A 15,068-nucleotide genomic window follows, 5' to 3' on the forward strand; every position below is an offset into this window, starting at 1 on the left:
GGATTCATTTCCGTAAAAATTAAGAAATTCTTTAATAATTGTAATGTAAATCTCCCTCTACGAATAAGAGTGTTAAAAGAAAAGTGGATAAGGTTGACTGTTGTTTTAGGCAATTGGATTTGTAGTGGATTCTGATTTGTCGGAGTTGTACAGATTTTTTACAGTTATATCAAGAGACCATACCTTCTTCTTAGAATGCCTTCCGTTCCGAACATTGGCGATCATTCTGGCTATGATAAATGCGTTTGTTTGCTATACGGAATAGCTGTGTTGAGGTCTTTGTATACCTTGCTCTCAAGTTAGCAAGCCAGGATATTTTTCTTCATGCTGAGGCCCTTTTTCCTTTAATTTTACCTTGCAAAATGCATTGGAGTAGCTCATATCTGCTTTGATATTTCTCTGCAGCTTACGGTCCTTCACGATGTTGACCAAATGCGTGGTTGTGTTCATCCTCCGTAGTCCTTCTTCATTGGTAACTTCGTAATTCGGTGCGACATTTAATCTCTTGGGTATTGTCCCACCATTGATTACAGTTCCCAAGTAGTTTAACTGTGAAACACGTTCAATTTTCATTTTGTTCACATACAGATTTGCTCCAGTTATGTTTTCCTTACTGATGATCATTAGCTTGGTTTTGCTGGTGTTTATATCCAGTCCATATATTTTACTTGTTTCCGTTATTTTGTTCATTAACTTTTGCAGCCCCTCTATGGTATTGGATCATCTGCATATTGCAGGGTATTGAGCTTATCTTCATTTATTGAGATACCTTTACCAATATCTTTTAGAGCCCCTTCAAAAATATGCTCCGAGTACAGATTGGACATCAGCGGTGAAATTATGCACCCCTATCTCACTCTCCTTAAGATTTTGACCTGATCTGTATATTTTCCATCTATTCGGAGCACCGTTGTTGATTCCAATACAGGTTAGCTATTTTTTTAGGTCTCTTCCGTCAATCCCTGTCCTCTTCAGCACTTCCATCATTTGTTCATGCCTGACTCTATCGAAAGCCTTCTTGTAGTCAATAAGGCATGCAAAAACATCACACCTGACATGTCAACATTTCTACAATAATACTTGTACGCTAAATAAAGCTTCCCTCGTACCAACAGCGGTCATAAAACCAAACTGATTGGGCGCAATTTGCTCTTTGCATTTCTGTACCTGCTTCAGCAGATGGCTCATTAGGCTTATGATCATATAGTCTTCACAAACTTTTGCTCCTGGTTTTTTGGGCAATGGTGTGAACTCCGATTTGAGCCACTACTACTGGTATTTTTCCTGCCTTGTTTATTTAATTAAATATTTCAGTTATTATTTTCATTTGTTCTGCATCTAATAGCTTCAGCAGTTTTGTAGGAATTTCATCCCGTTGCCAATCCATCCTTCATTTGTCTAACGGCTGCCGTTATTTCTTCTGGTGAGATTTCGAGATCAGAATTTTCTTCAATGGTGGGTTCTTGTATTGTTCTCTAAGGTCGTGGGAAAGTTTCTCCAAGTATTCTTCCCATAATTTCTTTTTATCTTCTTTGGTTATGGCAAGATTGCTTTCATCGTCTATTATTTTTCTGCTGGTGTGTTTTCGAAATTTTCCAGCTATTTTCTTCACCTTTCGATGGACATTGAAGTTATTGTATCGACTGTGATACTCCTCTATTTCTTGACATTGTTCTGTTTTTTGTTTCTCTTTGGCCTTTCTTACCTTTCTTCCGACGATGTATTCTCTTATATTCTTCAAGATTTTCTTTGTTTTTTTCTCTGATCCATAAGTTCAAATATTTCATCGGTCAACCACGATTTCCGTTTCTCTGTATCTTTCTTCAGGTGTTGTTCTTTTATGTCTCTCACCGTTTCTTGTATGATGGTTAGACTTTCCACTATAGTTCCTGCATTTCTGCATTTTAGCACCTTTGTATCGAGATTTTCACTCACCTTCAGTTTGGGATCTTTCAGTTTTCTAACATCATAGTTCTTCATCGAGTTACTTGTAACCTTCTTCATTCTGACTTTGAAATTACCTACAACTGATACATGATCATAATTTATGTCTGCCCCGGGTATGTTTTGACAGATGTAGAGCTGTTCCTATACCTCCTATTTACTAGCTAATCATTCTGATTTCTTATAATCCTCCCCACAGAATCCTGTGGAGATTTCCAGATGTACAATTTCCTTGGGTGTAGCTTAAACCAGGTGTTCATTATTACTAATTGATTTGCTTCCGCAAAAATCTCCAATCTATCTCCACGATCGTTCCGGTTTCTTAGTCCAAATGGTCTAGTTGCAGATGACGTTTTGCTGGCCCCAAATTTGACAATTGTTAGGTCTTGCTTTTTCAACCTTTTCACGACTTGATTAATGCTATGGTATAGTTCTTCTACCTCTTCTTCTGTTCCTTCTGTTGTAGGTGCATACTCTTGAATTATATTGATATCGATTGGTCTTGCCTTCAGTTGTATGAACATCACTCTTGCTGAGATTGGGATGAAGTTATCAACAGATTTTGCTCACTTCTTTTGTCAATATAATCTTGACACCTAATTCATGTTTGCCGTTATCTATTTCAGAATAGTAAACGCCGTGTTCCCCGATATTGGCCAGACCATACCTCTTTGAGATAAACATAGTTAAAAAATTCTATTGTTAAAATTTAAAGCAAATAAACCGAAAACTTTACGAAAGATTTAAATCACAAATCGAATCAAATAGGATTAAAAATGAATCTCGACAAAACAAAGATATTAAGCAACAGCCTAGATAACATCACGATAGATAACATCAATGTAGAAAAGGTAGAACAATATATATATCTAGAACATGCAATTAAAAACGAAAAGAAAAATCAAACCCTAGAAATTAAAAGAAGGACACAATTATCATGGGCTGCTTTTGGGAAGTTGAGCTTCATTTTAAAAGACAGAAAAATCCCAATACACTTAAAACGAAAAACCTATGACACTTGTATACTACCAGTTGCAACTTATGGATTGGAAACTATGGCAATAACAAGAAAAATGGCAGAACAATTAAGAGTAACTCAACGGGCCATGGAGAGGGCCATGTTAAATATAAGCCTCAGAGACAAAATTCCTAACACCGAAATACGTCGAAGAACTAAAGTAACCGACATCATGGAAAAAATAGCGACATTGAGATGGCAATGGGTAGCACATGTAGCAAGACAAGACACCAACAGATGGTCTCATAAAGTGACATTCTGGAGACCTCGAGAAACAAAAAGAAGCGTGGGAAGACCCAGAAAGAGATGGATAGACGATATAACAGCTGTAGCTGGAAAGCAATGGATGAGAATTGCAAAAGATAGGGAAGCGTGGAAACAATTGGAGGAGGCCTATGTCCAACAATGGATGAATGAAGGCTGAAGAAGAAGAAGAAGAAGAAACCGAAAACAAGATCCCTAAACCTATTTTATTTGTTACATCTAACCTTCGAAGTAGAAAGTCTTCATGGACACGAGTTCTCTTGCTTCGGTGGATATACAAAAGCCACTCCAAAGTATTGTTTTTTTTTTAATAATACATCAATTAAACTACCTCTTTTTATTCATTGTCAGTTATAAATACTCTTTTATTTAAAAAAATCTAACTTTTCCATGCTGTATTGTGATGTACTCACCAGAATCAAAGCCGATCTCGCTAATCAGCATCCATTTGTCCGCGAACGATAGCCGAATCCTCACAAATCTTGCAGGTCTTCCTCGAAGCTTAATGCTAACGTTTCGAGCATTTTCACGCATGCGATCGGAAGGAATAATTGCGCGAACACCAGCCGATTGGTACTTTTCTCCGTCTAGAGCGAACCATACCTCGGCCGAGGAGAAAATCTGTAAGAGAGAAGAACATTTTAAAACAGTGTATAATAACTACGCTCTAATATGATCAAAACAATGGTAAAAGTAAACAAAGGATAGATCTATATAAATTGCTTTAAAAAATAACTAAATAGCAAAAAATGATGCAAAAAAATTATAGATAATCTTGTAAATTACATCGTCGGGTGAAAAATAGGAATGCTGTTAACAAAACTCAAATTTTTATAAAGTTTCCAGAAATGTGGCCACTAATGTACTTATGGATTAGATATATTTCCGATTCTAGCATTTAAGTCACCTTTCGTATTCAAAACCTTTTGAAAATCGCTATTTTCAGTCCCGTAGCACCTATTCTAGTTCAGTTTCCTAAATTTTTTTATAACTCCGTTATAAGGAGCGCCTTATGCATTGACACTTTTAACCTTTCCTTCACTTCGCCTTAAAATAAACTGACGTTGTGTGACGAAGTCTGCGAACAGCAAAAATCGGATAGGCAAGTGAGTCGTCGGCAATTGTTTTATTGCAACCACCCAAGTCATCAATCATCCCACAAATTTTTTATTCAATATTTTCCAGGGCGAAATGTCACCACTGGAATCTCTTGCTTCGCTCATGAAGATTGATGCAGATTGCTATGCACAAGCTACTTTGTCTTTATCGACCGATGTATCAGGAGTGAGATAATAGGATGAGAACGATTTGGACTACAGCGAACTTTTTTACAGGACCGGTTAAACAATTTTACTTAATCTTTACGAGCCCAATGAAATTTATAAAACGAAGATTCTAGGAGGTAGCGTCAGGAGCAAACCTAATAATTTATTGAATTATTTTAATATACTCAAATGCAAAAAAAAACGCAACTGAGAAAATTTTGATCAAATTCAAAATATTTCAGTTTTTTTTTATTTTTAGCTCTATTTTGATATTTTTTTTAGAACACTGTGTGAAAATTTATAAATTTTAATTTAGTACAGTGAGTTTTTTTAATAAAATTTTGTATTTGACTTATTATACGGGGTTACTCGAAAGGTGGTTTTTTATCCTAATTTTGAAACATCTTGTGAAATAATTCCGTTAGCGGATTTTTTGTAAAACCTTGTTTTTCGGTTGCAACCATATCTTCTAAGTATGTATTAGGTCTTTTCTTTCATGTGAAAATATGAATTGAATCATTTTTAGGAGCAAAATGTTTTCGCCACTCACAATTTACGACTTTTATTATTATTACCATTATCTTTTGTATTCATTTGTAATACGACGATGGGGCCTTTGGTGACTGATATCGAAGGAATGTCATATCTAAATTCCAGAAGCACTGTATTTAAATAATGATTAAAATCAACGACGTGATCTTGGTTTTAATGAACAATATCATCTTGCTGGATGTTTTGCAATTTCTCTTCTAGAGCCAGGCGAAGTTCGTTAATTGAGACTGGTGCGACTTCGCGTCCTCTAATATTTTTACCATGCATGTCCCAAACGTATTCTATTGGGATCACATCTAGCGAACACGCTGGCCAGTTTATTTTATTAATAGCAGCTTCCTCTAAATATTGCGTGACACACATTGCAGAGTAGGGTCGCGCATTATCTTGAATTAATAGAAAATCATCGCCGATATATTGAGAAAAGGGTACTACGTGATTCGCTAACATTTCTTCAATATATCGGTGTGCAATCAACGAACCCTCAATAAATACTAATTCCGTGTGCGCCTCTCGGGATATTACTGTCCATACCATTACCGAATCCCCTCCATGGCTAACGCAGGGACTGAAAGCGCACTCCGCAAATCTCTCTACAGTTCGACGCCATACTCTTCATTGTCCTAAATTCAAATATAAATGTTCCCTGGAAAATTGTAGTCTAGCCACTCTGTCCGCGGAAGTAATTTGGGTCCAGTTGCTGGTATGCAATTTTGCAAACCAAATTCATGTAATCTTTAACGAACTGTACATACATTTATATTATTGCCTCGAACCTCTTGAAGCTGATTTCTTGTGTGCACAGCTGTTAAATGACGATCCCGCAAAGCGTTGACTCGATCATCTAAAGTGATAGATCATCTAAAGTGATAGTTTTGCGCTTCCTGTCACTTCCTGCTTTACGCTTGTTTTTTCCAGTTGGTATAAAATATTCCATTACCCTTTGGATGGTAGAGCGATGAGTGTGTAGTACTCTAGCCACATATTCATAATTTAGCCGATCTTCAACTAAAGCAACGGCTTTCGCAATTAAAAAAGTCCTAAATTGTGGGTGGAAAATTTATTTGGCTTAAATGAACCAAGGCATATTTTGACATGAAACAAAAAACACAATGCTTAGGAGACATGGTTGAAACTGAAAAATAAGATTTTACGAAAATTCGCAAACGGAATTATTCCACAGGTTGTTTCAAAGTTAGAATAATAAAACCACGTTTTAATTAACCCCCTACAATAAGTCAAATATAAAATTTTTAAAAAAACTGACTATACCAAATTAAAATTTATAAATTTATACACAGTGTGCTAAAAGAGCTACCAGAATAACATCATTTTATTTGATTCCATTTGTTGGAGAACAATAATCTCCAACCAAATAATTCTATTTCAAAACAAATCAAAATATTTCCGCCGCATCGGTTACCTAAATAAATTCCTTGCCTGCATTGACTTATTTCTTAGAATGTTAATCTCCGCCCATATTGACCTTAAACCGGTAGATCCATCAAAATGCATAGACAATTATTTCGGAGGGGCTAGGGGAAGCCAGTGAATTAGCGATCGTCGTAGGGCTTAGACCTACTTTTCAAGTTTCGGAGAGTTTTTCTCCACATTCGCAATCGCAAGTTACGCAATATACCGGGAACCCTTAATGTGAAGTGTTACGGTGTTTTCGTTCGTAAACTGTAATTTTCTAATTAGGTTCCTTACGATTAGTTATTCACTCACAGTTTATAAGTTTCTATTTCTTGTCCTTTTTCAATTACAGTTCTAGCTAAACAAGTTATTGTCTTATTTCACTCTATCAATCTATTCAACAGGCCAGACTAAATCACATTTAATAGTCCATTTAAGTTTCTATTACTGAGCATTCGAAGGCTAGCGGAACAATTGGACTTACAGAAAGTTCAAACCGCTGAAAGAGACACTGTTAGCATACAAGACTCTCACTGAAGGGATGTTGAAAACCGGCATCCCTCCACCATTCTTAGATTTTGGTACGTTTGGCTCACATGTTTTAAAACGCAATGAAAAGGGTTAATGCAATCAGTGAGGACTACGGCCTGAGCCTCAACTTTCAACAAAAAAACAAATTTCTATACCATGGCACAAATATGAACAGTCCACAGAAATTAAGGCAAATACAGAACGAGCTCAAAATATCACAGAACAGGATCAAAATATCACTTTTTTCTGATGCTGGTGCGGGAACCTGGACGCTGACAGAGACGATTATGAAAACGCTAGAAGCATTCGAAGTGTGGGTGTAGTGACTCGGTTTGGAAAGACAGAGGGGGGGACGGACGGACCGACGAACAAACAAACTATACGCAAATATTATTTTCGTATTACTACTTTGATCCAATTGCAAATGTTTAAACAGCTGTTCTGCTGTACAAGCTTTATTTTAAAGTAGAACAAAACGTAAACTTTCATAAATGTTTGTTTTACGGAAAAATCCGCAAAAGCATACATACCCCGGCTACAGCATTCCGTTCGATTGGCATTTCAATCGAATCTACCTCCATCTAATTGTCATCAAAAACGCACTAGTCTCATTTTTGTTTTTTATTAACGAAAAAACAATTCATTAAAGCATTTTACACTCCCGTATGTAGCTTTTTTTATTTATATTCGGAATTTTGTTTCGCTACAAAATAAAATACGATTGGATCGAAATAGGTTTCGGATTAAAATGCTTTGTGCACTAACAAAACATAAAAAAACGAACATTTAAATTAAAGTTGTAGGGGTGTTTTATTTAATCAATTCGCCGGAGTGGTCAGAGACAGGTAAATTTAAGAGAGAACGGACAAAGCAGTGATATTATCTATTTCCGAGTTGAATTTAGTCCTTGTGAATTTTAAATACGTTGTTTTTAATTTTTTAAATTAATTTTAACTACACAATTCCTCCAAAATTAGTTATAGATGAGAAGCAAATAAGAAACTGCAACGTATGTTCCATTATTTTACCCTTAACTGGTGAACATGCGTCTCACAAACACCGCACGTTTTTTTATATGAATAGTTCTCGTAAAACTGTAAGAGTATTAGACGATGATTTCGAAGAAGTGTGTACAAAATGGTATAATGAGGCGAACAGTGACATTAGTGATGATGATGTGGAAGAAGGATATTATATATAAAGTGATCATTTTACGGACAGTGAACAAGAACTAAGTGAAAAAGAACAGCAACAAGACTCAGAAATGATATCTAGCGAAGATGAAGAAGAGTGTGTCAATTCCAGCATTTATTACTACGGAAAGAATAGGTATAAGTGGAGTAAAAAGGAGCCAACTAGAAACGTCTGTACGCCTGCTCACAATATTGTTGTACTCCCATCAATCCGTTCAAAAGTAGAAAATTAAACGAGTCTCGTTCATTATTTTAATAAATTATTTTCACCAGATCTGTATCTGGCAACTTTTCGGCCAAAATATCAACAATATAAAAAAGACAAATCCGAGTTGGCTGATACTGATGAAATAGAATTGAGAGCTTTTTTGGGACTGCTTTTTATACTTTTATTTATAAGTCACATCATAAGGATGTACGAAGTCTGTTTGCTACGAACGCGAAAGGACGGTCTATATTTAGAGCAGACGATGCCTCGGACCGAGAACAAAGAGCAAAGGATAATTCAGCTGCTGCTGTCCAAGAATTCTTTGACTTATTTGTAAGCAATTAAAAAGATGCATATACGGTTGGGAAAAATGTGTGTGTAGACGAAATGCTGGTATGCTTCAGAGGCAGATGTCGCTTTAAAATGTATATTCCCAGCAAACCCTGTAAATATGGGATAAAAATCTTATGTATGACTGATGCACGAACTGAGTATTGACATAATGCTTACATTTATGATGGGAAAGGTTCAGATAGAATTAGCCTCACAAATGAAGAAAGAAGAATGAGCATACCTACTCAAGCGTTATAAGATTAGTCAAACATCTTTACAATACTAATAGAAATGCAACTGGCGACAACTGGTTTAGTTCAGTTGATTTAGTACATCATCTAGAAAAACATAAACTCACTAAAGTTGACACAATTCGAAGAAATAAAAAAGAAATTCGTCTATAGTTCCTTCCGCGATCAAATCGTAATGAAGGCGACACTTTGTATGGATTTACCAAAGACCTAACACTTTTATCCCGTACAACTAAGAAAAATAAAGCTGTGATATTAATTTCTTCCGTGCATCATTCCATAGAAGTAGATGCAGATAAAGGACTACCAGAAATAAATTCTTTTTACAACTTGACCAAAGGGGGTGTAGACGCGATGGATGAAAAGTGTGTAACAGATTTCTGTAGCCGCAGAACACGTAGATGGCCCATGGCTATTTTTTATAAAATAGTAGACGAATGTGGAGTAAATTCATACATTATGTTTACTTCGATTCCCGAAAATATTTGGACAAGATTCAAATTTATAGAAACCCTGGCCGATGAACTCGTTTCCTCACATTTGCATAGATGATATGAAATGTCAACATTACAAAGGCAGCTGAAAGAACTGATAGGAAGTATCCTTGATATTCCCGAAAATAAGGCTAACGAAGAAGAAAAGCTTGAAATAAGAAAATATTGCTACATTTGTGCATCCAAATTAAGAATAAAGACTGCAAATTTATGTACAACGTGTCAAAAACCCAGATGTTTGCAATGTTCTCGAAAAATTTGTATAAAGAATAGATTTTTAACGTTTTTTGTGATTTGCATGTTTTGTGAAGAATTGCAATTATGTTGTTTTTACGAATTTTTTATATAAAATGTACCTATTTTTAAACATACATGTATTATATTTGTTTGTATATGTTTAATTTTTTTTTGGAATATGACTTTAAAAATTTTGTGTTATAAAACATGTTACCATTTTTTCTGTTTTTGTTATAAGTCCTACAGTTTGATTTTTTTCTTTTTCACCAAATGAAAATGACATTACACTATAGTTTTAGTATTAAAAACTGTTTTATTGCAGTTTTAGGTGCCAGCTTGACTGACAAAAACAGCTTTTTTTAATTAGGAGTCTGTCAGACTCATGGTCACCATTTATGTAATTAAAAATAGGGTCACCAGTTAAGGGTTAATCTTTTTTGTCATTGTTCACTTTCAATTCTTTCTTCTTTGTCAATTCAAGAAGGTACTGACTTGTTCAGAATTCGATCTTCAACTGAGACTAAGGTTTACTAAGTGCTACGTGTGGTCAGTGCTGCTATATGGCGTAGAGGGCTGGACACTCAAAACGAGGGATATAAACAGATTAGAAGCTTTCGAAATGTGGCTCTATCGCCGTATCCTAAAAATACCATGGACAGCGAAAATCACAAATATAAATGTCCTTAAAAGAATAAACCAAGAACGCCAACTTTTCGAAACCATCAAGAAAAGGAAAACGGCGTATCTAGGTCACATCATGCGAAATGAAAAATACCAGTTCCTCCAACTTATAATCGAGGGTAAAATTGAAGGCAAGAGAGGAATGGGACGCAAGAAAATGTCCTGGCTCCGAAACATAAGGCAATGGACAGGGATTAACGACATACAATCTCTGATACATATTGCAAGAAATAGAGAATTAATGGAAAATGTGATCGCTAACATCCATTAGTGGATTTGCATCTGAAGAAGAAGAAGTTCACTTTCAGTACTATATGAAAATCATATCGGATGCCTTGTTTCATCTGGAGCTTGATGATGATGATGATGATGATAGTGTGTTTGGCATGGAAACCAGTCCTTTTGCCACAGATTTTTAAATGATTTATGTTATGTTTATCAATTAAAAACTTGATTGTACTAAATTTATATTATATATCCGGATGCATATAAGTGATTACATATGAGTTCGTATATAGATTTCTGATTCAATGACAGTAGGTGGGTTATGTTTACTGGAAGTTGCACATTACTTTTAACTAGGTTTTCATAAAACGTAGATGAGAGTGCTTTATTTTTAATACATCCAAACAGGATGTGATTAACATCACACTGGGAAATATTATCGCATAAACACTTTCCTGATTCTATAATGTTTAATCTAGCCAGGTGAGCAGGAACAGCACCGTGACCAGTTTTTAATCTTGTGATAGTTGCTGCTGATCGTTTAGATATATTATAATGGAATATGTGTGGTAATTCTGTTAGGGATGGTAACGTAGGATGGATCTTGTAATAATGATTATTTGAAGTATTCGCCAATATTTTCCATCTGTCTTGCCAGTTAAAATTTATTTTTTTAGTATAAAAATTGATTAGGTCTGATACTGTGTAAATATGTTCTTGTATACCTGAATGAGTAGAATCCTTAGCGAGCTCGTCTACTATTTCATTACCTTTTATCCCGGAGTGACTTTTTGCCCAAATAAATGTTATATCTTTGTTTCTCATTTTTTGTTTAATGTCACATATCAGCTCACATGTTTTATGGTTTAACTCAGTATTATTAAGTCCACTAAGAATTGACTTAGAGTCTGAGATGATCACAGCATCTTGCAAATTTGCGTGCTCTAGCCAATCCAGAGCTTTCCTAATAGCTACCGCTTCTGCAGTGTAAATAGAGCAATGTGGAGGAAGCTTTATTTTAAGTGATTTGTTTTTGGAAGGAATATACACTGCAGACCCTACTTTCCCATCGTTCTGTTTAGAACCATCTGTGTAAATTATAGTTTTATTAGTATATTCACTCAATATGGAGTTCAACAGCTTGTTATTTATTTGATGTGAATCTGAATATTTCGGAAATATAATATTTAATTTTTTTAAGATTGTATTAAATTCTAATTTATAAGATGGTTTAATATAATTTGTTGAAAGTGTAACCGGTAAATCATTGGTTTCCAGAAAGGCATCTGCTAATGGTGGTGAATTTTTTATTCTCCAATAATTGTTTACTAGATTTTGAATGGATAACTCATACAGCATACTTAGTAGGCCACTTGTTCTAGCCCTTAATTTTAATACATATTTTGTTGCTAATAAATTTCTACGATATTCTAATGGCATTTCATTACTTTCAGCAAGTAACAGGGGGCATGGTGTTGATTTCATAGCACCCAAAGTTAATCTCAAACTTTTAAACTGAATACGATCTATTTTTAGTAAATGTGTTTTGCTTGCTGATCCGTATAACACACATCCGTAATCCAAAATTGATCGCACGTAGGTCCTGTAAAACATCAATGCAACTTTGGGATCAGCACCCCATTTCCTGCAAGTGACACATTTAAGAAGATTAATACCTTTCTCACATCTTTTTTTTACATATTGGACATGTTTAGACCATAGTAATTTGGGGTCTAGGATTATACCAAGATATTTATATTCAGTGACAACGGGTATATCATATCCTGACAGGTGTAGACTATCAGGCGTACGTAACCTATGTCTTGTAAATATCATAATGGCAGATTTTTCTGGGGATATAGTAAGTTCGTGGTCTTTAGTCCAATTATCTACTAGTTTCATGATGTGTTCCAGGACCTCCACACAATCGTCATATGAATCACGGACGGAGTAAATACATATATCATCGGCGTACTGTATACATTTTACGGAATCAACGAAAATGTCGTGTATACTTGCCGAAAATATGTTGAAGAGAATTGGGCTTAATACAGACCCCTGTGGTAATCCTGTATGAGTTATTCGTGGACCATATAACTGATTACTATGGTCTCTGATATATAAAGTTCGGTTGCTAAAAAGATTAACTATATTAGCGGATAAATTTGTGGAAAACCCCAGTTTGCATAACTTTGAATGCATTACTGTTAAATTAACACAGTCGTAAGCGCCTTTAAGGTCTAGAAAGAAACAATGCTAAATATTTATTTTTTGAAAAATTTAGTTGGATATCTGTTGTTAAGTGACTTATTGCATCTAGTGTTCCCAGACCAGATCGAAATCCGTATTGAGTGCTTGGCAAAAGATTATAGTGTTCGACTGTCCAGTTAAGACGATTTTTAATAATTCTTTCGAAAGTTTTTGTTATACAAGACAATAGAGAAATGGGTCGATAAGACGATGAGAGAGTTTTGTCTTTGTTGGGTTTGATAAAAAGACATATAATTGTTTCTTTCATTTTGTCAATGTAATTTCCTTTCAAAAGCCAATCATTAAATATTTTTAATAAATGATTTTTTGCCTTATCGGGAAGGTGGTTAATTATGGAATAAGTAATATAATCTTTCCCGGGCGCAGTAGATTTTGATATTTTAATAGCTGCATCCAGTTCTTGGATGTTTATTGGATTTTCTAGTAATTTAAATTTACTGGAATTGCATATTGATACGTGTTTTAATTGGTCTTGAACGTATGGTGGAGCGAACTTGTCAAGTAACTCTTCTATTAGCTCTGTTGAAATTGGTTGTGTTTTTGAATGATAATTTTTGTTAGCCATTTTATTAACAAATTTCCATATTTTGTTGAGCGGTGTATTTTTATTGATAGTATTTACAAAGTTGATCCAAGATGTTTTTTGTTTTTTCATAAAAACAACTTTGCATTTGGCTTGGATGTGTTTAAATTTTAGATAATTTTCAAGATTTGAGACAATATTATACTCTCGAAAAGCTTTTTTTCGACACGATATTAAATTTTTACATTCGTCGTCCCACCATACGGGAAGACCGGATTTTGGTTGAAATGATTTTTGAGTAATCATAGCAGAGTCTGCAGCTTCGCTAATTGTTTTTATTAAGTTATTAAACATTTCCAAAGATGTAACATCTATAGAATGAGTATCTAGAAGGCATTTTTCTAAGTAATTTTCAAATATAGACCAGTTCGCTGAAGACTCTTTCCATTTTGTGGAGGTATGGATTGTTCTTGGGGAATATTTCAAATCTAGGGTGATTTGGATAGGGATGTGGATTGTACCTAGTGAGTCATTTAGAGGATTCCAGGTAGTAAAGCCTGTTAAATGAGGAGATACTAATGTTAAGTCTATCATTGAAGGACGTTCGTTTGGTCTGGATATTTTGGTTGGTCTTCCGTCATTGAGTAAAATTAGATTAGTATTGTCTAAAGCGTCAGCTAAAATATTACCTTGTGCACTATCCTGTATGGAACCCCACCTACAGTGATGACTATTAAAGTCGCCCCCAATTAAAACTCTGCCTTTAATTTGTCCAAATAAATTTTCCCAATCTTTGGATGAGACATATATTTTAGGAGGTTTGTAAACACATACTATTGATAATTTAACTTGTTCTAGAAAAACACCGCAAACCTCTATATTTGGATTATAATTTGTTTTGAATTTTATATCTGAAAAGGAAATGTTGTTTGCAACTAAAACAGCAACGCCTCCATAGCCATCACGTCGATCAACTCTAACATTATTAAAACCTTTAATATATAAATTTTTATTTTGTGACAACCAAGTTTCGTTCAGAAGAATGACATCAATTGTATGACTTTCTAGAAAATTAAGCAAATTTGTCTTTTGTTTTATAATAGATTGGCAGTTCCACTGAAGAATATTAAGTGTTCTATGATTCCCCATCACTATCGTTGTCTGATAAACAAGAAAGTATATTTCTGATTTCATTTTGAGTGACTTTTTGGAATTCAACTGAGACTAGTTTGGGGTCAATTTGTTTAATTATTCTTTCTAAAGCAAATGGAATTTCTTGTAGAATTTGTAATTGTATTTTTTCTTTATATGCTATAAACTCATTACGATATGGGTTAGGAATTATAGGATGTGACACTGATTTTGTTTTAGAAGTTGAAGGAAATTGTAAGGCAGTTTTACATTGAGTCGGGGATATGGCTTTTCGTTTAAGAGGATTAGAAGTTTGTTTAGGTTTAGGAACGAATGAATTGTTTACTGTACGGTCATTTGCCGCAGTCGGGAGTTGGGGAAAGTTATTTAGGTTACTAAGCAATTCAAATTTATTATGTGTCGTGATTTTGGCATAGGATGGATTTTTTGCTAAAAACTCAGCTTCTTTAAATGTAGTATTCTCAATCGCCATTATTTTTTTAATATTATATTGATGTTGATAAGCTGGGC

At 34.7% G+C, this 15,068-nt stretch overlaps 1 protein-coding gene across 1 annotated transcript in view; it reads right to left on the reverse strand.

Moving 5' to 3' along the window:
* The window catches only part of LOC140449405 (discoidin domain-containing receptor 2-like), a 1,157,947-nt gene that overhangs the window by 262,570 nt on the left and 880,309 nt on the right, over nt 1-15,068 (reverse strand). The window contains exon 7 of the mRNA XM_072542564.1: nt 3,640-3,847. Within this exon, the coding sequence (XP_072398665.1) occupies nt 3,640-3,847 (208 nt within the window). The remainder of the gene's footprint in view (nt 1-3,639; nt 3,848-15,068) is intronic.

This window comes from Diabrotica undecimpunctata, chromosome 9 (genome assembly GCF_040954645.1).
Source record: "Diabrotica undecimpunctata isolate CICGRU chromosome 9, icDiaUnde3, whole genome shotgun sequence".
NCBI classification, from domain to species: domain Eukaryota; kingdom Metazoa; phylum Arthropoda; class Insecta; order Coleoptera; family Chrysomelidae; genus Diabrotica; species Diabrotica undecimpunctata.